The 13,999-nt window shown below is 45.0% G+C and overlaps 2 protein-coding genes across 2 annotated transcripts; one reads left to right on the top strand and one right to left on the bottom strand.

The window, feature by feature from the left end:
• Positions 1-721: 721 nt before the first annotated feature.
• Positions 722-9,135, top strand: MORN3 (MORN repeat containing 3). Its single transcript, XM_009998410.1, has 5 exons — positions 722-866; positions 1,531-1,688; positions 3,517-3,676; positions 6,425-6,609; positions 9,064-9,135. Exons 1-5 carry the CDS (start codon positions 722-724, stop codon positions 9,133-9,135), a joined length of 720 nt encoding a protein of 239 aa, XP_009996712.1.
• A 3,759-nt stretch (positions 9,136-12,894) lies between these two features.
• On the bottom strand, positions 12,895-13,499 carry LOC104389419 (calcium release-activated calcium channel protein 1). Its single transcript, XM_009998409.1, has one exon. It carries the CDS (start codon positions 13,494-13,496, stop codon positions 12,936-12,938), a length of 561 nt encoding a protein of 186 aa, XP_009996711.1. The 5' UTR covers positions 13,497-13,499; the 3' UTR covers positions 12,895-12,935.
• Positions 13,500-13,999: the final 500 nt, after the last annotated feature.

Genomic DNA, 13,999 nt, shown 5'->3' with positions numbered 1-13,999 from the left:
AAAGGGAGAGATGCAGAAAAACCACTAGATAAGGCTGAGTGCAGCGAATCAGGACAGAAGGGGGAGCCCAGGAGACAAAATCGGAGAGCATCCCACCCCGCTGGGCTCCAGCCGAGTTCTAGATGTTAACGCTATTTGTACAAACTTGTTTTTTGTTTCTACAGCCGCCTCTTGGCATTTATGGTTTGTAGGAGTCCATTCGCACCTCCAAGCCCGTGCCGGCATTCCCGCTGTGTGGAACAGCAAGCAATGCCCAGAAATCGCCGCTGTGCTGCGCTCCACTATTGTCCTCTCTGTATTGATGGGCCAAAACCGCTTCTTCTCCCACACTGATCCTTCCCCTCCATGGGAAGGAGCCCAGCAAGGTTTGGGCTGTACGGAGAAGCGGTGCCTTTCCCTGTGCTCCCCAAGACCTCCAGCAGGAGCAGAGTGTGATTCCCACCACACACCCAATCTCCTGAGGCTTATTTAACATTTCCCAACAGGCCAGGCTGTTCTGTGAGCCTATTTTCAGATATCACTGGTTTGTACTTCAGTATTTTTAGATACCTTCTGTTTGTACTATCTCTATTTAACCTCTCCGAAGCCAGACATCAATTACTGACTCAGGTGCATATTAAAACATAGCTCACAAATAGGCTGTTCTGCCCATACCTGCCTTGTAATTTCTCTATAATTTATTGCTGACAATTGTTTGTTTTCCTCTTCAGCCAGGAACAACATGCCCTTTTTAAAACAGCCCAGGGCTAAAGAGCCTATCTGGCATGAATGGGACAGGAAAGCACAGAAATGTGGATTAAGACACACGGTCTATGCTGTAAATGGGGATAAATACACTGGAGAATGGCTGAACAACTTGAAACATGGTAAGATAGACCATTTTGAGAAAAGTACATGTCTTTATAAAATGCCCTAGAGCAGTCAGTGGTTGTATATGCTCCTGTAAGACCTTTCATTCATGTAAGACTATATATATGTATTCACACACACATAGATGATAGATGATAGATGTAATGCAAAAATGTACTCAGAAATATTCCTGATAGGTAACTTGAAGAGCACTTGCATGCACTCAGGGGCAATTTCCCAAAATACCTAGATAATATGTTTAAAAATCCTTTGCAAACTGCAGTCAGCTCCATGCACTGGGATGTGCCCTGGCTGCTCTCTCTGCTCCTGACTTTTGTCTTCAGGATTATTAATTTATTCTCAAATCATGGTGGGTCTGCAGGAGACAGAGCAGGGGAAGGAGAACCTGACCAAGAACTGAGCAGCAAAAGCAGGACAGGCTTGTTTACAAGCAGTAAACCAAAATTTGGAAAGATTTAAATGCATTCAGCACAGGCCACCCAGGAAGCTCCTGATCAAGATAAACACTGTATCCAACTTGGGAAGCTAAACTGAATCCCAGACATAAACCTGGCTCAGTGCTGGCTGTGCTGCCTCGCCCAGGATGGAGCTGTAGGAAAGCAGCCCTGTAAATCCTCCTCCTCACAACCATGATGGTCATTCCTCTTGTTTGTTAAACAGGTAAAGGCATCCAGGTATGGAAAAGCAATGGCGCTATTTATAGCGGAGACTGGAAGTTTGGGAAGCGGGATGGTTATGGCTCATACAGCGTTCCTGACCCCGAAACCAAGGAATACAGGAAGGTGTATGCAGGCTGGTGGAAAAATGACAAAAAATGTGTAAGTGAGATTTCCTGCACCTGCCAGTGGTGAGGCAGCATTCCCCCAACCACAGGGAAGAGCTGAGTGCACCCATGCAAAAAGATCACTTAAAGCACAATGATTTTTCAAATGCCAAGGCTGAATTGAAGGACTTTGGGGGAACTAATAAGTGGAACAAGAAAATGAAAGCAACAGCAAGAGCTCTGGTACTTAAGCCCTCAACCCCTGTCCTCCTTAACCTCACAGCTCTTGGTGTTAACTCACCTCTCCATTCCAGATGCAGCAAGAGTTGCACTGTGTCCCACTGCTGGCCACAGGGAAGCAGCAGTGTGACTCCAGAAAGAGGCTATAGGAACAAATCTTCCTCCAGGCTTGGGCTCTTTTTAAATCTTAATTTAAACCTGAAGAAATCCCAGAGGTTTTGTATCCCATGTCTTAATCCTCCCCACCCATCCCTTTCGTTCCTCTCATCCTTGAAGGGGCAGTCAGAGGAACCTGTACTATAAGCACTGCAGGAAAATGTGCCTTCTTCTGGGAGTTTAACAGCATATTAAACAAATAACATGAGTTCTTTTGGAAATTAAGCCTGTCACATAAATCACTGTTTTTTCTAAAGGAAACATAATGAGGAAAGCATCTGGTAAAAATGACTGCAATTGTGTGAGCAAAATACTTGCAGGAATGTTTTCTGATCTGCTAGTGGAAACCCTGTGTTTACCTTTGTGTCAGCTCTTAAATTAAATTAATAGCCTCTTATGTTTCTAATTGGTGTGCAGCTCCATGGCTTCAGTCTCTTGGAGGGAGCTTCTCCTCCCATTCTTGGAGGACATATTTTGGATGATTGAGCTTTAGTGAAAGATGTCATCCAAATATCACTAGGACTGCTTTTTCTTCTTAAAAAAGCCTCCTTTTTACATCCATGCCGTTTAATAAAACTCATGCTAGGAAAAATTAGTAATTTCTAAAACTGATTTTATTTTTGTTCAGAGGTAGGTTAAAGCTTTATTCCTATGGGAAAACTCATTAGTAATATGCAAATGTTTCTTACCGGTGTCACTCCCTGGTATAGGGGATACCTAATTTATCTTAATGGAAAAAAACACATAAGACAAACACGTCCTTGAGCCCCCAGCTTGCACACACCCAGAGGTCTTAATTCAGAAGTTCACCAACCAAACTGGCCAGCAGCACTGAGCCTGAGGAGTGAAAGCAAAGAGCAGAGACTGCTCAAGGTCAGAGCTGCCTGGCCCAGCGCCCGGCTGTGGAGAGGCACGCGTGGCATCGCTGTGCCTGCCCATCTCACCACAGGTAGCCTTCAGGGCTGCCTTGAGCTTCTCCTGAAGGAGGAAGGAAGCACATCAAGGGTCTGTTTAGGACATTATGTCTTTGGGGCTCTGGATGGAGAAGGCAAAACTGTTTCCATAGTCATCATCACTTAGAGACCTTTTGTCTGCTCAGGGGCAAAGGACTGTGCTGTAGGAAGTATGCTCAGGGTTGAAAGGCATGAAATCCCCCTGGTGTGAGACAGGTCTTGTTTATGCTGTGTATACACTAGTAAAACCTGCTTTTAGCTAAATATTAGCAGTGATCCTGCCAATGATAACACACTGAGATAGAAGCCTGAGGTTTTATTGTGGGAATAAAATAAAAATTAAAAAAACCCACAACCATACCATCGCCTCCCTTCTCTTTCAACACATGATTGGCCACTGAGCTGGGCCTCCAGCAGCCATATGTAAGAGTGCTAAGCAAAGGAGCAACCCATCAAGAAGCTAACAGCTCAATATTGGACACAACCCCCTTTCAATAGAGGCTCCTAACCAGCCATCTCTGTGCTGCCCTCCAGGGCTGTGGGATGATGTTCTACCCCAGTGGGGAGCGCTACGAGGGCGACTGGAGCAATGGGCAGCGGAGCGGCTGGGGACGGATGTACTACCAGGACAGGTCCATCTACGAGGGACAGTGGCAGTGGGACCAACACAACGGGCAGGGGATGCTGCGGCTGTGTAAGTACCAGCCATCCTTGTCCACCATATCTGCTAGCCCTGTTCAAGGTCTTTTATGTTGTGCTGCTCTCCAGATGCCTCTGCTGTCCATATTGCTGGATGCCACATCACCAGCTGCAGCCTTGAGTCAGGGTTGTGGCTGCTCCTCTGTGCTGTCCCTCCCCTTGTGCCTTGTGGCTGGAGGCAGCACAGCCTGTGCAAGGGCTGGCATTGCACTGCTCAAGCCCACACCAGTGAAAGCTTATTTTTTGTTTTGATTTGCATTTAAGTGACTGGGATGGTTAGGGGTTGAGATAATATATTGTTGGGTCAGAGAAGAGCAAATGTCTCTTTTCAGACCAGGCACTTTGCCAGATATACTTTCTAGCTGCTGCATGCCAAAGAGGAGTCCAGTTTCCAGCACAGAAAAAAAAGGGAGAGAAGTTTTCTTTTTGAGATCACTCCATCCCCTCTATTACTTCCGACACTGGCTCACATTAAGTGAACATGGGTTTCATAAATACATGATCTCTTCCCAGAAATAACACTGAGCACATTAAGGATTGGGAATGTTGGAGGAAATCTCATCATAAAACCAGAAATTTGGGATATTTTCCTTCCTTCCTTGCTTGGAGGTAAATACATTTTCCCCCAAAGCCAAGAATCCCAGTCCTTTGCAGTACATGGCAGTGTGTTCCAGGAGTGTCTGAAGAAATACTATCTCCATATTGTTATGAATCTATTCTAATTTGTTTGCTTGAAAGTGATCTCAAGGCTAGTAATTAGCTAAGCAAAGCAGCTGGCAGGAATGAGCATGACCTTCACTACACATCACATGCATGACTGTGCTCTCCCTGATGACTGTAAAGTCACTTTGGACTGATGGCTCATCCAGATGAAATCAGCACCCGCTTCCAGGCATAACTCCTTCCACTGATCTGCTTCACTCCCATCAGAGTCCTGATGGGATCACCCTTGGCATCATAACCGGGCAGTCCCTCAGGGGGGCTGCAGCTGCAGCTGATGTGGCTATTTCACAGCCTGGTTGCCTCCAGCATAGCCTGCAACCCATTGCAAGCTGGGTTTCTGTGGTTAAAATTAGCACGAACAATTATTTCATACCCACAACCTGAATGTATTCAGCTCAGGCTCTGGAAGTGTGCCCACGTGCCGGCAGCTTTGCCATGGAGGAAGAAAAGGAGCTCTTCAGTGGAGGTCACGATGAGCTGCAGCTCAAGATTAAATTGCTTGTAGTGGCAGCGCGCCCGGCCAGGGCGGGCTTGGCTGGGAGCGCCGCGCGGCTCCGCTGCCCCGGCTGCAGAATGGGAACTCTGCATGTCCAAGGAGATCCTGGTTGTGAGCAACACAGCCTCCCAGGTGCTCTGGGAGGAGAGCAGCTGGGAGCAGCTAGGTGCTGTGGTGGGAGCGCCGCGGGGCTCCGCTGCCCCGGCTGCAGAATGGGAACTCTGCATGTCCAAGGAGATCCTGGTTGTGAGCAACACAGCCTCCCAGGTGCTCTGGGAGGAGAGCAGCTGGGAGCAGCTAGGTGCTGTGGTGCAGCCAGCGTATTTCATGGCCCCTCATCACCACTGGCTCTGTGAGCTTGGTGGTTTCTGAGTTGTTGGTGGATGGGGAGCAGAAGCTGAGCTGCTCCCACCCATGGGCAGGGCAGGTTGCAGATGAGCACACCACTAGATGGAAGCCGAGGAGAACCACTGCCACAGCTCTGAACTATAAACCAGACCGTGCCTGAAAAGCCCAGCAGTCATGCTCCTCAGACTTATTTTTGGTTTTCCCCCCTTGCCTTACAGCATTCTGGCAAACCCTGGCTCCCTCTGCATGATGGGTGTTCTGGTATTTCAGCCACCTCCTGCCCCAAAAAGGCAGAGTTCAGCTGAGGCCCAAAGATATTTCCCCTAAGTAACTTGGTAGGAAATCCCTGTGTTTTTTTTGCTTAGAAACACTGTACTGGGGCCAAGGGGACAGCAGAGGACTATCCTAGTGAGAGTAGGGTGGCCCAGGTGTATCCTAGCGCCAAGATCATGGTGGGTATAATGCCCCTTCTCAACCAGCATCCCCGGAGGAGGCTGCTCTCTTCCCTTTGCAGCTCAGCTTTCCCTGTTTGTGACGTGTGGATGAATTCCTGGAAAGCAGAACAGAACTTGAAAAATCCTCTCTCAACTTGCAGAAAAACACCAAGAGACACAATGCAGCTGGAAAAACAGTCTGTTGCTGATTGCCTGGGCCATTCAGACACTCACAGCAATTCCTGCTCTGTAATTCATTGAGGAAAAACTACAAGTATTATTGAAATCAAGATTATTTTGACTGGACAAGGATCAGTCAGTGCTGTGGTTCCTTGCCCAGCCAAGCAAACCTCTTCAAGCCAGAGTTCCTGTGTGATTTGTTGCGGTGACAAATCCAAAACTTGTGCCCTATAATTTTTCATGCTGTGAAGAGTGACTCAGCAACTAGTCTGACCCTGAGATCACTCATTCCGCAAATCAGCAGAACATGAATGTCACTGGGAGAAGAACAAAGCGGGTGAACACAGTTCTTGTTCCAAGTGGGCAAACGTGGGCTCCATCCACAGCCTTTTATCCTCTGTGGCACAGCAAATGGAGCACTGCATGCCTCAGCCCTCTCAAAATTGCCAAGAAGAGTCAAACAGATTATTTCCTCTTCTATTTGATGTGTTGGTTGGTTTTGATTGTAGTCCCTGAATGAAACAGTGCAAATTTCATGGTCTCTTCATGTATTTTATTGCAGCAAATGAAAATCGGTATGAAGGAGGTTGGAAAGATGGAAAGAAACATGGCCCAGGGAAATTCTTCTACTTGGATAGTGGACAGATGTTTGAAGGTATCTGGGCAGCAGATATACCAAAATGTGGAACTATGATCGACTTTGGCAGAGATAGAGCTCCTGCCCCTACCCAGTATCCAATTCCAAAGGTAATTGGTGGGAAATTTCAGTTTTGCTGGGGATGTTTGTGTTCATTAGTGCTCAGGGAAGCTCTCCAGGTGGCATTTCACTCTTTGAGTGTTTACCCCCATGGTGTTCCCAGCTCATGGGGTGTGTGCTCAGAGTCTTTTGGCCAGCAGTGTCCTAAACAACCCCTTTGGGACAAACAGCCCATCCAGCCACTGCTGGCACCTCCTGATCACCCACATCTGAAAAAGTGCAGTTCTCATGCACCAAAACTGCTTAGAGACCTGAAGCAGCACAAAGGAAACAGGGACAATAGAAACAGAGACAATAGTGGGATTTGCGTCAAAGCCAAATGATTTTGCCAAACCAAACTGCTAAAGCTGACCAGGCCTTGCTGAACCCAGCTGCTGCAGTGCTCCCAGCAGCCATTTCCTTCACCCAGGCACCCTGTCAGGGTCTCACCCAGCAGCCCTGTGGGCAGAGGGGTGCATGTAGCTTCCCCGAGGTGAGCAGGCTGAGAGCTGAAGAGCTCTGCTCCCCTTTTCCATTAAGGCTGACAGAGGCTGCAGAGGAAGAGCCAGTCCCTGTCTCCCTCCCAAAGACTGGACAAGATGTACAATGAGGCACCCTGGTCTGCCAGCCTGGCAGACACCAGGTCCTTGCACATCACTTTGGCGAAGGAGCCAGAGGATGGGAGAGCCTGTCCCCCACTTCATGTCCTTGGAGGTGGTCAAGGAACAGGGATCAGTGGGGAACAGGTGTGGCTCCAGGAGACACAGCTGGCCAACAGTCTCAGCTTGAACCCCCACGGTCTGCATGCCACACACATGTAAAAACAAAGACACTGCATTCCCAAGGGAAGGTTCCTGCAGGATACAGGTGGGGAAGCTCCTCTTTGCTTAGAGCCAAGCAGAACCACACTGGATAACCTCAGCTCACTGCTTTACACTAGTAACACAGAGAACAGCACAGCCCCGTGGCAGATGGAGCTGCCTGCCTTCCTTCTCTGCTCCAGGGACAAGGTTGTTGCAAATGATACTGGGCAGATGCAGCTACCGAGGCTCACAGCTGTTAGATCTTTGATTCCCTTATTTTTTAAATCTGGTTTCTATAGCAAGGGCCATTAAGGCACAAGCATTTTTGACAGCCAGTTAATCCCCTAAGTACTAGGCACACCCACGGCCCTGCAGAATAATAAACACCAAATACTCACCAGGGGAAAACAATCTCAATTGTGCAAAAAGAGTGAAAGAAGCAGTACTTCTGTAGCTAAAAATATTTACCTTACAAGGTTTGTCAAAGGTCAGCTGAGAATGGCCTTGAGAACAGCCTCTTTGAACAACCCAGCCTTGGGATAAATATCCATTTCACTGCAGCAGGATGTTCAAGCCTGGCTGTTTGCTTAACTCCCTGAAGACCAAGTTATGACCCAATTTTCTTCTGCTCTGTGAGCAAAAACAAAGCATCAACTTTCCCTGCCCTCACTGTGCTTTCCATTGGAAGAGATTTATTGATCTCAGAATGTGAAGGAAGCAACAGATAAAAGGAGAAAAAATTACTTCAGATTTTCATAAGCTTTTTGCCAAATTACTGTCACAGGCAGCTGACAGAGAACAGCAGATGTAGGGTGAATGTTAGAACCTGCCAAAACCAGAGATTAACTTAACAGTCAGCTTGTGCCTCACGAGAGGTGAACAGTGAGGATCTGAGCTTCTGCATGGGAGAAACACCCCTGTCTTCATTAGCAGGTAAAAGGAACAGACAGTGGGGATGCACAGGACAGAAAATGGCTGAGAACTAGACAGCAGTGTCACAAGCTTTGAAGGGAATCAGTATATAGGTGATGGGGTTGTATCAAGGCAGAATTTAAATGTAACTGTAGAGATACAGAAAGACAACATGGACTTGGCATATTTGCTGTTGCAGTTATTGAAGCAAAGGCTGCAGAAAGCTTAACAAAATAATAAAAGTACTATATTGTTTCTGCCTCAGACAACATCACACACACGTGAAGCCCCCAGAAAACACCAGGACATAAAGCAGGACAGTGAGATGACAAGGTCCTGGCAGGGCTTTGGGACTTCCCTCTCAAGAATCTGCATCTAGTCACATGCAGGTTACATGACTCCAGATTCCTCCTTTCATGGGACCTCTGATGCTCACTTGGGTGATGCAATTACTCACCTTTGGAAAAGATTCAGGAGACCCAAGAGGCTACAAATCAAAGCCCAAGAAAGTGTTTTGTTAAAGGAGAATCAGTCCACCCCACACAGAGCTATTTCAAGGAGATTAAGTGATGTTCAACGTGCTGATAGAATTAGGGAGGTGTTGCAATGTGTCTAACAGCCACTGAAAGGCTGCAATGTAAAGTCCTGATACACGAGAGATTCTGTTAATGCTCCAGTAATCAAGATCTAAAAAAAACCTTAAGCTTCTTCAGTTCCACTGCATAACTGATTTGTATTCTTTTTATTCAGATTGAACTAGTGGATCCAGATGGTGTTTTAGCAGAGGCCCAGGCGATGTTTGCTGACAGCCAAAGTGAATAACCAGATGCTGAAGACAAAAGAAAGATTTGAGATAAGAGCATGACCCTGGGTTACTCATTCATTTGAATCTCAAATCCACATTGGGGCCTGGCGTGGTGATCTGCATTGCTTTTCCCTCAGGGCTGCTCAGGAATCCTTCACTCTGCAGGTGGCTTTGCTCAGTGGCCTCTTCCCACCCTTCAATATCTTAGAAAAGGGAAAAAAAAAAAAAAGGAAAAAAACCCCACAAGCAGAAAAAGGCTGTAAGGACAGGCACAGACACCCTGGGCCCAGTTCCTCTGTCTTACTCCTCCTGTGCACAAATGGCACTTGATTTCAAGGCCTTGCACATTGCCTCAGAGCAGAAGCAGGGGTTCTATCATATGCTCTGAAAGAAAAAGCCTAGAAAAGTACAGCAAATTAACTGTCCCCTCCCACTCTCCCCCAAACTTAGCCCCACACATACCTGACCCAAGATGGCTTTTAAAGCTATAACAGATTATATTTCAATTAATACTTGCTATCTTGGTGCCTTTTCCACACTGATGCATGATCTCCTCCCTAACCCTTGGGAATGCAGGAAAGTCCCCCAGCCCTGCTCCATAGCCAGCCCACCCACCAGATCCCCAGCACCCAACTGGCTGCTCCACTTCCACCCCATACAAGGACCAAGGAGGGTGGCACTGCAGCTGGCTATGTAAAACAAACTGGGAGAGTGGGTGATCAGTTCACCCCTTTTACACTCTGCTTCCAAGTATCACACCTTTTGTTTACAGCTAATTGGGTCCCTTGAATCTTCATGATTCCTATGCTGAAAGATAACTTGATTTTCTGTTTAAGCACTCAAAACAACAGCAAAACAACATGCTTAGTCCCAAGATTTAAGCAGTGCTGACAGGAGGAAAAGCATGACAAGGAAGTTCTGCTCCTTATACCTGCCTGTGTGAACAGGAAATTCCATCTTCCTCTCACAACTGAAATGTCTTAACTACATACATGTGAGAGATCCTCAGAAACACAGTTAGGATTAGCACAATAGCTGAAGAGGTAAGGGGTATAGAGAAAACAAGCACATTTTAGGCACCTAGATAGCAAATAATCAGCAACAATCGAGTATTATTTTATTTAATTATTTTATATACAAATAAGGGATATACAATAACTGATGTTTAAAATGCTTGAGGTAAATGCTGAATACCATTAGTATAAATAAGGGATAAAAACCAAATTCTAAGTGCACTCTTATTATTTAGATCCACATTCTTGGGTCTGGTTACAGCCCCTGGCATAGTTAACAGACTGTGCCAAAGGTGTAACTTTCATGACCACTTCCACAGTTGGAAAATGAGAGGAACACTCAATATCATGGCTTAAAGTGCAGACAATAATCAGAAAGGCAGCTGTGATAACAGCGCCATCAGCCCAGAACCTACCAGCCTGAGAAAGTTAAGGTTGTCCCACTGGCTTCCAATTTTGTATTTCTTAAAATAAAAACTCTCACACTTCTCTGGCACTTTGTAAAAGACACACAGATAAAGAGAAATTCAGCTACTTAGCCAAGACAGGAAGTAATTTTACAAAATAAGTTTAGAAAATATATTTTCTGGACTTCCATTTAAAATAACATTTTAACTTTTATATACACAATTTGCAGACAGAAGCATCCTTTTTACAGCTGACAGCACCTTTTCAACCATTTGCTCTAGTATGAACATTGAGTTGGCTTTTCTTCCTTTGCTGAGGCTTTTTAAGTGTCTTTTTTTGTTTGTTTTCCCCAAGACAGGACTGATATTCCAGTAAAGGATGGGAAAATGGTGCACCTACTACTATGTTTTTTGGAATGCTGCTTCATTCATGTCTTTACTAAGTGCACCATCAATGAACACCTGTGGGAACGCAGCCACAACTCTCACCATCAGCAGATATAGGTTAGTAATAGACTGTAACTGAGGCATTATATAATGGCAGAGCCAGAGAAAATCCAGTTTGGCCTCTGTTTGCCAGCAGGACATGTGGAAACAGCAAGTGGAAAGCTGTTTTCTGCTTGTGAACCAAAAATGCTGCTGGAAAAAAAAAAAAAAATCACAAAAAATCAAAACAGCTCAGCAGGTTTTTTAGTGGTTATTTTCCAGAATAGAAACACACCATGGGTGTCCTTACCAGTACTTTCCACTGAGATGGTGCTGACAGGAGAAATCTGTCCTGTTGGCTTCAGGAGGCTGCTCCCCCCCCCCCCACTCTGCCACCCCAACTCTGTACACGCTTCCCACAGGTCATAAATATGTTAGGATAACTGGAGACAGAGGCTGGGTGGCAGAGACCCTGTTCAGCCCAGACTCAGTCAGTCAGAGCTCCAGTGTATTATATTCACTCCTGTCTCATTTCAAACCCCCAGGTTTCTATTCCACATCATTAGCTACAACATGGAATTCAGCTTACTTTCTATTACACTTGAAACTTGTATCAGTTTCTGTTAAAAATGCAGCTTTTACCCATTAAAGCCCAAAGCTGCTCTAAAGAAGAACAGCATTCCACTTCTAGACACAGACAGAATTACTGAAGCAGCCCAGGACAACTGCTGCAATATTTCCTGTACAATCTCTTATTGAAGAGACCAAATGGAAGTCTCTCCTTAAAGAGGAAATAAAAAAAAACACAACACAGTAGCCTCAGTGTCACAAATGTGTGTCTGAAAGTAAGCAGCAATATTAATTACAAATAGCTCACTTTCATAAATAAACGTATGTAGAGAAAAGTAGTCCTCCAGATACTTTGAAGCAAAAAATGTGTAACAAGGTATTAAATACAACACTTCAGCAAGGAAAAGACTTTTTCTAAACAAGGAATACAAGGCATAATTACTTGGGAATCCAAGGCAGAGAAAGCACCTTTTGCTGCTTGTATCTGAGGATTTATTAAAATATATATATATATATTTTATAAAAGTACAAAATAGTTACTACTTTGGCTGGAAAAAAAACACAGCAGTGATTCTGATTTTCAAGCTAAAAAATTATCCAATGGTAATTTCCATCTACTTCCTTCTTTTTTTAAAAAAAAAGATCCCTAAATGGGAAAAAGGCAAATCTTATCTCTCCAGATAATATGTGCCAGCTTGTGAGACCTTTACAACAGTTATTGCTTTTATTTTCTTCCAAAGAAGAACAGAGTAGAGTTTCATTCCTACTCATGTGGCCATGCCACATCGCAGTAAGACCAGTCCTGGGTGTTTAGTGAGTTATAAAATGTGTAACTGCCGCAGGAAAAAGGTGCTGGAGAAATCAGTAAAGTAATTATTACTTGGCAGCAAAACATACTGGGGAAAGTGGTGGGAAAGCTTTCACTTCTACCATCTGTCAGGCTTTCTAGAGAGAACAGCACTAGCACTAAAACCAAGTGCTAATTGCTGCATATCCCAAGTAATTTGTATCACGCCATGCAATATGGATTGGACAAGCAGTATTTTCTAGTAAATGCCAACATCAAATAAAGAGAAGAAAAAAAAAAGCTTCTCTATCCCTAACAAATACCCAAATTTACAATGGTTTTTTTTTCCATGTATTTATACAGCCACCATTCAGCATCAAAAAGAAGCTATATCTAGACAGTGCTCACAAAAGGAGGGATGCATGTGCACCCATTCCTTCACATGTCAGCCAACATTTTATGAAAGGAACAAGGTATTGTTTTTCTCTCTGAAGGGTTAGAACAACATATATAATCTCTCTTTACACAGTAATCAACAGTTCAACCAGTTCATCCACAGGGGAGTCAACATAAGGCAGAGCAGAATAGTGGGTTTATTTTCTTTAAGCACAGGTTTAGGCAAAATGGGTAACAGGAGAGGAGACAGTATCACCTCTGTGGTCCAGCTGATCCTGGAGCCGTGCAAATTCAGCAAGTTCATTCAGTTCTTGAAACTGCCTGTCTGTTTTATGGCTCACCAGTGACCTGTAGAAGTGGACTGCAAACACAATGAAAATCAGTCCAAAGGGAACCATAATAGAGGTTGATGCAATGGCTGCTGCCTGTCCTGATGTGATGGTGGAATTGTTGCTCTGGAGCGGATTATCAGCTTTCTTCTTCAAAGGAAGAAACTTCACCCAACACAGTAGCACCACCTCTGCAAGAAAGAGCAAAGTCCCAATGACAGTAGAAAATGCCCAGGCCAGCTCGATGTGCCGATGCATCCGCTCGTGAGGAGACTCCTTGACAGAGTTGAGATTATGCACGTTGCTCACAGCCTCTATGTTGGGAAGAATGCAGGTACTTATCATGAGTGCAAACAGGTGAACTGCAACAAGGACAGTTGTGCAAGCACTGAAGGCTATCAAGAGACCTTGAGGGTAGTCATGCTCTGCATCTAGCTGAACTTCTACCATAGCCACCTGAAAAGGAAAGCAGAGATGCAGTTACCTGGTATATATCCTTTGACTACTAATTTTAGTTTAAATCATGTATCTGGAAGACGATCTCATCCAAGCATAGCAACAGCCTGCATGTACATTTCACATCAAACTATGCCCTTTTCCTTAGCTCCAAATTTGGTTCTGAGCTATCAAGCAAAAGCCACTGCTTTCATACCTACTGTTCAGTTGTAAAGCAACCTATCAGTATGCACAAAAGCTATTAAAAAACAGCAAAACCACCTGGCCACCTCCAGCTCACCCCAACAAAACTGCTGAACTTTGGGATCAACACACTTGGACTCCTCAAGTGAAACAAATCAGCTCTTTTTATTCCCACTTACAGGTTTAGCCCATTACCACACGCCATTAATGGTTTGGACAGTCCTTGGCCTAGAGCTACATTTCAAACACCTCAATTCTCATCCAGCTAATAGGAAGAAAATTCCATGAAGTGTGGGTAATATGGATGTAGGGAA

The sequence above is a fragment of the Chaetura pelagica genome, unplaced genomic scaffold (genome assembly GCF_000747805.2).
Source record: "Chaetura pelagica isolate M959 unplaced genomic scaffold, ChaPel_1.0 scaffold585, whole genome shotgun sequence".
Lineage (NCBI taxonomy): Eukaryota > Metazoa > Chordata > Aves > Apodiformes > Apodidae > Chaetura > Chaetura pelagica.
Note: the sequence above shows the minus strand (reverse complement) of the source record. Positions and strands in the feature narration are given on the sequence as shown.